General features: G+C 36.8%; 1 protein-coding gene across 1 annotated transcript; it reads right to left on the bottom strand.

Annotated features, from left to right (window-relative positions):
- Positions 1-261: 261 nt before the first annotated feature.
- Positions 262-11336, bottom strand: rps6kb1b (ribosomal protein S6 kinase b, polypeptide 1b). Its single transcript, XM_053507592.1, has 15 exons — positions 11156-11336; positions 9105-9148; positions 8731-8851; positions 8579-8647; positions 8336-8483; positions 7074-7131; positions 6709-6809; positions 6465-6555; positions 5161-5251; positions 3733-3840; positions 3572-3634; positions 3366-3443; positions 3147-3254; positions 2917-3029; positions 262-2203 (listed from the first exon to the last, which is right to left on the bottom strand). Exons 1-15 carry the CDS (start codon positions 11222-11224, stop codon positions 1957-1959), a joined length of 1509 nt encoding a protein of 502 aa, XP_053363567.1. The 5' UTR covers positions 11225-11336; the 3' UTR covers positions 262-1956.
- Between the last annotated feature and the right edge of the window lie 682 nt (positions 11337-12018).

Here is a 12018-nt window from a genome sequence, read left to right as displayed (position 1 = left end):
TGTTTAATTTTGTTCCAATGTGATTGACTATTTAACTACATGAATGTGAAGGTGTATCGGTGCTTCTATCAAAAAGAAGTGTGTGTGGGATGGTTGATAACATAGCCAATGCATCTCAATAAATAAAAAAAAAAATCAAATTTGATTCAAAAAGTGAAAGTTACTTTGTATTTCAGTGATTACGGCTTACAGCTCATAAAAGAAATCTTAAAATCAATCTCAAAAATCAGTTTATAATAAAGAAATGTCCAACTTCCAAAATGTATGTTAATTCATTTATTAATTCAGTCAGGGCTTTTGTGGCACTGCTGAGGTATTAAAACCAGGATGCTTTAATAGCATTCTTTAGCTCATCTTCATTGTTCAGTCAGGGTTTTCTCATCTTAACAATCGTAATTTCTCAACGGGGTTCAGGTCAGGTGATTTGGCTGACCAATCAAGCACAGTAATATAATGGTCAGGAAATTGCAATTAGATTGAGAACTTCAGACCACTAAGCAACAGTCCAGTCAAGAATGGCTTAATATGAGGAACACATTTGTAGATGATGTTTTTGCATGGGGGCTCTTGATGCAGGGACTCCAGCCTCACTTTACTCCTTGTGAAACTCTACGAAATTCTTTAATCACATTTTAATTTTTTTAAAGGCAGGGCCATCTGTGTTGCTTATAAAGCTTTTCCTCCCACACTTTTCACTTCCAAACTGAAATATTCTACAGTTCTGAGAAATATTTTAAGATTTGTTATTTTTTAACGAGCTGTGAGCTGAATCATCGAAAAGAAAATTAAAAACTGTTAAAATATTTCACTTCAAGTGTAAAGAATTCCCAAGTTTCACTTTTAGAATTTAATTATAGAGAAAAAAAAAATCCAGAATATTTTAATTGCACTGTATATGCAATGCTGAATCTTCCAGATGGAAAAACTAAACCATAAACAATAACCTTTCACAGTGACTATTCACTATCATACTGAGTAGTTGACTCAAACACAAGGTCACCTGAGGCCTATGAACACCAAAAACACCCTTAAAATGGTTAGACAATCTTGGCAAAAATATTAAGAACATTATTTTGTGTATTATTAAGCATCTTTGGCCTTGTGTCAAACATTAGTCAACCTTGTAAAGGCTCTATGCAGTTTAAATTATTTAAATGTACAACTATGGCAAGAGCACATTTACAAATGCTCTAGTCTTGCACTCGATGTTCACGATTGGAAAACACATCTGGCATGATCAACTTCTAAAATGCAAGGGAATAAAAAAATGAATTAAGGACCCAGTGAATATGCATCTCAATAATTTGGGCCATATGTAACACGAAAAAAGATTTAAAAGTCAAATGTCTTTGTTTTTTATTGAGGCATTTGTGTAATGACCCATCATCTAAATATCACCGTGGGACGTACACAGTTTAAAGAGAATAAGACTTATGCCAACTTATCAACCTCTGCTCTGTTCATGGAATCCCTACAAATCATTTCTCTTTTTAATAAACAGAGAGCCATTCTGGCTTTCCAAGCAATACTGTAAAAACACAAACAATTCCACAAGGAAGCAATTCCTTAACAGCACTTGATCATTCTGCACAGAGCACCTAGTCTGCACACTGAGCAAACTGTGCCAGACATTTGATTATTGTTCATGTGTTTCATATTCTTTTGATGGTACAATCATGTAAAAAAAAATCATCCAAAAGAACTCCCAAGCCTTATAATCCATCTGATGTGACACAAAGCATCTGATAATAACGTGGGCTTGAGGTTTTTGGGACGTGAGGAACTGAAGCAGTTTCTCGAGATCAATGAAGCGCACATGCTCATCAGATCAGTAAAGACTAGGTTCTGTGATGGTAGGGAATTCTTGTTGTTTTTTTTCTTCCCTCCCCCCCCTAGTATTCATATAAAAGAAACAGAGAGCAAATCGTAGTAAATCTCTAGGTCATAGGTTACAGGTCATAGGTTCATGCGTAGATGCTCTGGCCGTTTTGCCATAACTGGGTACGCCTGCTGTTTGAACGCACCCATGGCTGAGCCAGTGGGTTGTCTGATGGGTAGTGGAGCGGTGACTTCGGTGCTGGCTGAGATCTCCATTTGATCCGCGGTGGACACCTCCATGGCATGCTCAGAGGGGGACTGAAGATTGGAAGAGCCAGGCATACCAGGACAGCGAGGCCAACAATCACCAGGAAACTTCACTGGACTGGAAGACCAGAAAACAAATAGATTATAAAAATACCACAGCACTGTTGAATTCTTGAGTCTGATGGGTCAGATGTTTGTTAGCAGCAGCTTTGACAGTAATGTCAGTTGCAAGGCAAATCACTGGCTTATAATTCACTCATCATATGGCGCAACTGTTTCAATGATCAGCGTTTTGTAACAGTCTTCAATTTACTTTTAAATTTTTTCTTTAGTTTCAGATTTTAACTTTCTGCCATGGGAAGATGGCTATTGGTTAGTATTTAATCGCATTAATTTCATGAAAGAAAAGAAAGAGAGGGTAGTGAGGTTAATGTTTGTAGCAGTTATAACACAAGTGATAAGAACAAGTGCCAACCTCCACAACATGCACAAAACAAACATACATCAATAATTAATAATAATAAATAAATAAAAAACATTGCCATTTGCTGTCAAACTACTGAAGTATAAAAAGAATAAAACTTCCGGAAGTGATCTTGGAAAAATGATAAACTTCTGCTTAACCGTATATAGGGCTGTATCTCTTTACCACATATTTAACTCTTTTTCTTTAACAGCATGTCCAGTCATGTTTCATACCTTAAATATTTAATGTGTCGTCAGGTCAGTCAGGCTGCCTGCACTCCCCCCACACACAAATCTGGCATGCAAAAACCGATTCGGCGACACACAACAAAGCAGACCTGCATACAGATATTAAACTCTGATTACCTCACTGGCGTTCTTGGACTCCCTAAAAAGCGGCGAGGAGATCGGATTTTTGGCTCGAATGAGAATTTCTCCTTCACGTTTTCCAACACTGATGGAGCTACATATGTAAAGCCCTGAAAATTTTTAAATATGATCACATTCAAGGAATTCTGAAAAAGTTTCTTAGTACATTTAGATGAGAGAGAAAGAGAGAGAGAGAAAAATGAAAAAAAAAAAAAAAGCAGATTTACCAGGAAGACCTGATTTGCACTTTCGCTGAGTGTGGAGTCATCAGGACTATCTACAGGAGTCTGGCTGGTGAACTTCGAATCAAATTGGCTTACGTCCTCCGCAGATTGCTAAGAAAGCAAGAGCCGAAATCATTCAACTTAATTAAATGTACTTAGCCCCTGCTTTGCCAGCCTGTATAGAAACAAAGTGTAAAGGAACAAGAGCATGCAAGAACTCACCAGGAAAGGCTTAAAAGGTGGGTCTACTTTCCGTGCGAGAAGGTCTTCCCAGTTAATGTGCCGGAAGAAAGGATGAGTCTAAGAAAATCAACGAGCCATAGAATGCAGAGAACTTTTATTTTGTAGTGTTTAAATTAACAAAAGTTCATGTAAGAGGCAATATGAACAGAGCAGCTTTTATTAACATGAAAGAAGTGTTTACCAACCTGCACCTCTGTTGCATCCCCGGGTCCAGCTCCAAGACGAGATGAGGCAGTTCTTTTTAGCAGCTGGGTGAATGAAAAATATAAACATCAAGCAATCTAACAGAACAAGTTTCAAAGAAAAATCTATATTAAAAACATTGTCGCTGTACGTGATTTTCTACCTTTTTAAGCAGGTCCCTGGCTTCATGTGTGAGGTAGGGTGGGAGATTCAGTTTGCATTTAAGAATTTTGTCAATGGTTTTCTTCCGGTTTTCCCCAGTAAATGGTGGCTAGAAAAGCAGACAGATTCAGTCTTAGCACACATTAAAAATAAAATCAACAAAACAGTGTGCTACATGATAAACTGGCCATTTGGAGTGTAAACGAAGGCATAATTAAATTCATACAGTTACGTGTTGTATAGTCAAATGAAAAGTGCATAAAGATTCAAAAGCAATTGAAGACTTTAGCCATTAATTCAGTTCATTTTAATTAATAATTAAATTAATTAATGGTTTGACACAACAATACTAATGATATAGTAAAGCTACATGTACATGTTCATACATGTGCATATTTAAATCTTCAATTAAAACAAAAATTAATTATATTTGTAAATTATGTAAATGTTGAACCAATACCAAGGAAAAACACGGCCCACTTAATCTGATAAACGCCTCCGACAGCATGTGCTACTCACAAACACTGCACTCTTAAAGGTAAGATAAATAATAATAATAATAATAATAAGATAAACAGGCAGCATGTACCAAAAGATTTAGTTCAGAGAGAAAAAAGAAAAGAAAATTTTTTATTTTATAACAAGTTTATTTTTTTTCCCCATTCATCATTTATACCGCTTATCCTGTATATGGTCACCTATCCCAAGAGACTTAAAGCTTAAGGCGGGGTACACTCTGGACAGGGTGCCAATTCACCACACACACACACACACACACAATTTGGGAATGTTAATTAGCCTATACTGCATGTCTTTGGATTGTGGGGGAAAACCAGGACACCAGGGTGAAACCCACCAAGCACAGGAAAAACATGCAAACTCCATGCGCATGGACCCGAAGCGAGAATTAAACCAAATGAACAGGAGACTGGTTCGGAATTTGTTAGTGTCAAGCTAGGGAGCTAACTTAGGTGACTGATGCAAATCTTTCATTTAAAATATTACAAATAAATGTCTGCATGTTGCTTAATTTAAAGCTAATACTTGGATATACGGTATAACGCCCTTATCAGTAAAATGTTTTACTCTGTTCAATTCTAATGCTGTGTTTTGGCACAGTGCGATATTATTGCTTTTAAGCATCACTACCGATTTTTAAAATTTTGGATCATACAAAATGATACATTTTCCGTCCTTTCATGCCATTTTGCCTGTGTCTCCTTCTGACGGATGTAAAGTTGAGAAATTATTTAACGTTGTGGGTTCGATAGATAATTTTCAAAACATTCATGACAAATATGAAATACATGTAGATATCACTTATTACAAAACAGTTAAAAACAAACTGTCCATTTCTGGCTGGTGTATCAACACAACAAAAGGTGATACCCATTTAATTAAACGTGAAAATATGAGAAATCTCACTCACTGCCCCAGTTAACATGTCGTACATCAGGGCCCCAAGACTCCACCAGTCGACGGCGCGATTGTGTCCGTTTCTCGTCAGAATCTCTGGAGCCCTTATCCACAAGAGCAAAGTATTCAATTACATTCCCCATTATGATTTACAACAGGCTTGTATTATTTAAACTATAGTATTATCACAACATGAAATATTTCAATTCAAAAAATATCCAGTAACATACAGTCTGTTACTCTTAATGGATTTCGTTGTCTGCATTTTACCAAAGTATGAGGCATCACCCAAATGTACAGCCAAAAATCAGTCTTTTTCTCTGCAATATAGCAAAAGCTGAGCCATTTGTTTAACCTGGATATAATCTGTGCAGTTCTAAACTCTCCGGTAGTCAAAGCAAAGTTCCTTCAAGTACCACCCCTTCTAACATGCTTTCAAATTAGACATTGTACCCAGATTTTGTCATGGTAAACAGACACTCAGTCAGTCAGTATGTATACATGACTTTTTCTTAGTCTAACTAAACTTTTAAAGATTAAATGTACAATTAAACGTTAGAATCAAAAAAGTACTAAGAAAAAAAGTCGGACACAACACACCCAGATAATGCGGCTGAGAGTCAAATTACCCCTGCATGCAATTGGACACAAAACTGCCTAGGCGCTCTGTGCTTGCTCCACAGTTCCCACCTGGGCTTTGATCCAGAAGTTAAACAAAATGCATAACAGAAGAAGCAGGCAGAAACAAAGACATAGCAAGTGCTAAATTGAGACCCCTGCAGGAGCGTATATCGGTGTCGTCTGCTTGTATAAAAAGTAAAGCGTACAGAACTGTAATTTTAAACTCAACATAACTGTAAGTAAATATACTAAATGCAACTAACATTATACAAGTACTGATGTATATGGTACATTATAACAACATTTATTATGGACGTCACCAAAAGAGAAAGACTAAGGAAGATGTTGCTTAAATAGACATATAACAAAGTCATATTAAATACTTTATAAAACAGTCATGATATTGATGAAGTGATTGATTTTTTTTGTGCTTTCCTTCACCAATATGGTGAATACATCAATAAAAACCTTTAAAAACCCTTATCTACCTCCAGTGTTGGTGGAAATTATAGTTTCTGTCTTTATTTAGATCACCGTTCTGAATGATTGATAATATTTTAATAAAAACTCATAAGCAGGAGGAAAAACAAAAAACACAAGCCAATTTATTTAAAATTAATTAGTTAACAGGTTGATTGTTAACAGGTTGACTCCTTGTGAATGCTAAACAAACCCACTTATTTTGGAATGACTTACATGTACTCGATAGTGCCGCAGAACGTGTGAGTGACCGTCCCGTCATGAATAGATTCCTTACACAGTCCAAAGTCAGTCAATTTCACATGGCCTTTGGGAGGAGAAGAAGAAAAGAAAACAAAAAAACAAAAAAAAAAATAAAGCAAACTTTCAAAAATGGCAACTAAAAAAAAATCTTTCCTCGATTCAATAAACCGGAATCCTACAGCAACAGAGAAAGGATTTACAAAGGACATCATTTTACCTTGGCTGTTGAGCATGATGTTTTCAGGTTTAAGGTCTCTGTAGATGATGCCCTTTTGGTGCAGGTGGCCGAGGGCCATGGAAATTTCTGCCAAGTAAAAGCTGCAAGTAAAAAGCCTCCAGGATCATTCTGGTGATTTTATTTCATTTTGGCCAATCAAGACAGCTCATCTGATCTTTCTATGTCTGAAAGTGAAGATCTTATATAATATAATAACAGTAAATCGTAAATGCTATAGTTATAATAAAATTGCATGTGTGCTGATTATTTTAGTATTACAACTCTTCTTCTATTTTCCTTTTGTGTTGGGAAAATCCTGAAATCAGTCAAATTAGTCCAAAAACAAGTTTAAGCTCCATCCTTACCAGGCAGTGTCTTCCATGAAAATGCCCTCCCTTTCTAGCTGCATGAAAAGTTCCCCGCCTGTAAATAATGAAAGACACTAATGTTAAGGAATTCAGATTGAATTCACAAAAAGAACAAAATCTACAACAAGTTGGGTTCAGACGTGCTGGAACATAACATACACAGTACAGGTTATACAGTCCCTTTTTGTATTTTTTATATATTTTGTACTACTAAAAAATAGTTTTCTAGGCTTCTTCAAGGACATTTCTTTGGCTCTCATTTTCAATCTAGTTCTGACTAGATAAACCTGACCAATTTCAAGGGAATGTTTGTTTGTCACACAGCGACCTATGGATCATTCCAGCATAAGAAGAGCCATGTAATTTAAGGCGTGAACCAGTGAGAGATGACAGATTATCAGGCCAATGATTAGTATACTAGTGATGCTGAAAGCTAAGTGGTTAGAACAAACAAGAGGGGAAATAAGGTTGCTGCTGAGGTTGTTATTTAAACAACCAATTTTTAAGTTGCATCTTTAGGCTCTTTGCAGCCTGTTGCTGAAAAACCTTTGTTCACACTTCTTAAATTCACCTGTGCAGTGAATTCACTGCACAACTGCAAACTTTCCTTAAAAAACTGGGAACTTTACAAAATCTTTGTTTAAAAAGAGGATTTCGGAATTTAGTCAGTAAGTCAGGTTGACTGAGGGTGTTTTTACACTAAGCACGATTGATCCGATACAGTGGGTGGCAGTATGCGCCTATTTGATTTGTGAGCTGCCAGTGTCAAGAGCAACTCTCTCACATGCCTTACTACTATATCAGCAATGGCTGTGTAGGTCAGAGGATGGGATTGTTGCATTCAACACGTAAACAGAGATTTCAAAGAAGGCTGACAGCACTGACAACTAAACAGCAAGCTACTTCTGTGCTCAGGTACGATTTCCATGTCTGATCCAATCCGTGCCCGAGACCACCTCAAATGGACTCTGGCACAGTTAATGAGCGCAACAAAATGTTAAATCAAACCGTATTAACATCAACCAACAGAAATATCTGTAATACTGCGCATTTTACACACTGAGGGGTGTGAACCTGAACGCGTTGCATGAACATAAGCAATGTAAACGCTCCAGCTCTCGATGAAAAGCAGGCATTCATAGAAGCAATTCCAGTGCACATGAATGAAACGGGACAGATCCAGAAATATCCGGGAAAAATCAACAGAACTGAGGCGTCAACAGTTTCTTAGAATTAAGACGGGGCGTGGTTTTACTGACCACTTAAGTATTCGAGGATGAGATAAAGCTTGCCACCGGTCTGAAAGGCGTAAATGAGGTCGACGATAAAAGGATGCTTCACTTCCTCCAAGATGTTGCGCTCAGCCTTGGTGTGAGCCGTGTCCTTGGCATTGCGGACAATCATGGCCTGCAAAGTCACAAAGAGGAAAAAATAAATAAATAATTCTTCCCTCTAAAAAAAGATGTTATATTCGTTAATTCTGCAAATGTTTAAACGCAAACCTTTTTTAAGACTTTCATAGCAAATATTTTCCCTGATCCGGCACCGGCCACCTTCCGAACCTGGAATACCTGTAACAAAATTAGTGCGTGTTTAATTTTGATTCAAATTTATCACCAGGATTTTATAAAAGTGCTTAATTATGCCAATGTACCTTTCCATAGCCGCCTTTCCCCAAAACACGCAACAGCTCGAAGCACTCAGGACGTATGCTCTCAGTACCTTGATTCACACTGTCCTCAGAGATCTCAATCTTTTCGCAGTCGTCCATGTTACTGGTGGGGGGGGAGGGGAGGTGCATTTTTAGTTTTGGTGTCATTTCACAGCAGTGTGAAGCTACTGATACATCTCCTGACTATGTAACCTGGAAATACTGGATTAATATGAACATCCCGCAATCGCATGCCTTGAAGACAATCTGACAGGCTGACTGTGCAAGCAGAATGAAACATCAGCAGAACTATTTGCTTTAAACTTTGAATTACAAATACATTAATTAACAAATTTAATCATAAGAAGAAGACTTACAATTCAAAGCCACTGCGCTGATCCATGATATCGTTAATCTGTGCCTTTAGGGAGAAAAATTGAAAAAACACAGTAAATTAACTTTGGTCCACTATAAATAACACATCTGCATTCCCGCATGGTTGGTTAGAAACTTTAACACTGACCTTTAAACCGTTCCATACAGAGTGTCTACAAGCCTGGACAGTCAGACTAGGCTCTTTAATATATCTTAGTAACTTATAATATGTTAATCACTTGTCTTGAAAGCATTACTGTAAATTAAGACATAAATGAAAACGTCCATAGCGCTCTAGACTAATTGTCATTTACAGTTTTTACTTTCTACATAATTGCATATAAAACTTTTTTTTTTTTAATTAGGTGAAGTAGTCTAAGAGCATATTCTGAAAATTTACAGTTTTTAGGTTCCCACCTGGCTGCACTTTTGTAAAACACTATAATTGTTATTAAAAAAAACTTTCACTAAATTTTGTTGCTGTATGTTGTCTGTCTGTCTATTTATCTATCTCCATCATGAAGATGATACCCTTCTAATTTACATGAACTTTGCTGAAAGGTTTGAATATTGACATGAAGAATAATGAAATCTAATCAAACTTAAAAAAGGTGTCTACCACTTTGCATTAAAACTTATTTTTGGTTTTAGAAATGTAATTATAGAGCATTTTAGACCATAGTGTTAAAAACTACTGATATATGGATATATATATATATATATATATATATATATATATATATCCATCCATCTATCTAGAAACCTCTGTATTTCAGCTAGGGGCCTTGGATGCCCATGGTGATTACCATAGTATTTATTCCCGCTTTCCATAAATATATATTTACATTTTTTTGTTCCAACAAAGCATACGGTGTGAAGCATACATTATATTACATTATACATCATTCTATTATCCATGTGTTCATAGATTTTACCACTGAGGTTTAAAATGTGCACTGCTCTATCTATTAAAAAAAAAAAAAAAAACTCAACCAAATATACAACATTTACACAACTCATTCAGTTTTATGCCTTTATTTCATCAGTAATTGATTATTAAAAATACTTGAACAAAAAATATTTTGTTCCATAATTGCATGTTTGATTTATATTTCAATCGAAAGAGACAAAATGTTTATTATATAAAGTATCATACACTGTTTAACAAAAGTCTGTTTTTATTTTATGTGTCTAAAATAAAGGCATACATACCTATTAAATAAAAAAAGAAGAAGAATCTAAACATTTGTATCAATAATTTATACATAAACTGGTTACAATTCTTAAACATCTCTGCAGTTATCTGCAGCAAGAAGCTGTATGTGATTTATATGAACTTTGCAGCAGCAAGGCTTGAATAAGTCACTTGATTCGCAGAACAACGCAATCTAATCACATATACGGCTCTACTTCCTCCATATGCGCACTTCATGCAATATAAAATAAAGGATTCTGCACACTTTCTAGTGTACTGTGTAGTGTACATATGCATAACCGAGGACTGAGCCGCGATCAAACTGGCCGCTGTACAGGTAGCGGGGAGGCGGCTAGGCTAGCAACGCTCAGCGCGGCACACCTACAATTAGCACTAACACTTAACGTGTCTTTGACAAGAGGGGTGAGAAACGGAAAATTATTGCACTGTCCTTATATATGCGTAATCAAGTTATAAAATATTATTTATGGTCGCGACTTTACTTTTAGCTGAAATTTACACTGCACATTAGCTAGAGCTTCTCAGCTGTTTTCGACCAGGCTTTGCGGTTAAGCTTTAATTTTTCCCCCACCCGTATTCCTGGAACAACCCGGCCTCCTCTGTAGTGATTGGCTAATACAGATAAAACTTGCCCGTATTCCTGAACTACTGGCAAATCGTAGCGCAGGGGTGGGATTCCCCCCTCCTCCTCTTGTCACAAAACGGGCATTTAGTTACAGCTGAGGCCTAACATCTCTCGGCATTTAAGTAAAGCAGGCCTAGTTTAGCATGCAAGCTAACCGCCTAGCTGGCAGGGCTGGAACAAGCATGCACAGCATGAGCAAGAAGGACAGTTACCTCCTCGAGCTCGTCGTCAGAGACATTTTCCTCCGGCTGATCGAGATCAATATCGAAGACACCGGCCATGATTTATTTCAGCGCGTTTAATCCACTTGCAGCGTGCGAGTAGAGGTTGTGCTTCCCGCCTCATGGACGCGAACGCACCGTCGCCATGACCAGCTAGGTCTTTGCGCATGCGCAGTGCGCCGCGCTACGGTGCATAAAGCACGCCTCCACATGGCGGAGTGGGAAAAGCACGCGCCCTTTTAGGACAGATCATGTATACAGTATACTGTACCTCCAGTAAAAATAGACACAGATGCACACTGTGGCACAGACAGAACATCACCAGGTCTTGCGAAAGGTTTCGGAGGTTTCAGAACCATAACTAAGTAAAATATATGGTTAAATGAGAGAACAACGAAAAATGTGGTATATAATTGCATGCTTGATTTATATTTAAGTTGACAAAGACATAACTTGTTTATTAAATAAAAATATTATACACTGTTTAACTAAGGTCAGGTTTTAAGATCACAATATTTACATTTACATTATTTAGAACAATGTAACTTTACCAGAGGTGCGTTTTAGTTTTGTATGAAAACAAAACACATCCTTCTGTTTGCACAAATAGGACAAGATTGTACCACTCTGCCAATTTTTATTTTTAGTTGTTGTTGTTTGGTTTTATAGATGTCTGTACTTGGTGAAATGTAAGTATTAATATTAATTTAAAGACAAGCAGTGAGTCTAATATTCAGACAGTCAAGTAAAGTCTGTTTAGCAACAATAAAAAATAGTAGCTCTGAGTGTAAATTAAATCACAGACTTGTAATAATGCATTTAAATATTGCATATATTACTGCTCATTTTAATAC

The sequence above is a fragment of the Clarias gariepinus genome, chromosome 11 (genome assembly GCF_024256425.1).
Source record: "Clarias gariepinus isolate MV-2021 ecotype Netherlands chromosome 11, CGAR_prim_01v2, whole genome shotgun sequence".
NCBI classification, from domain to species: domain Eukaryota; kingdom Metazoa; phylum Chordata; class Actinopteri; order Siluriformes; family Clariidae; genus Clarias; species Clarias gariepinus.
Note: the sequence above shows the minus strand (reverse complement) of the source record. Positions and strands in the feature narration are given on the sequence as shown.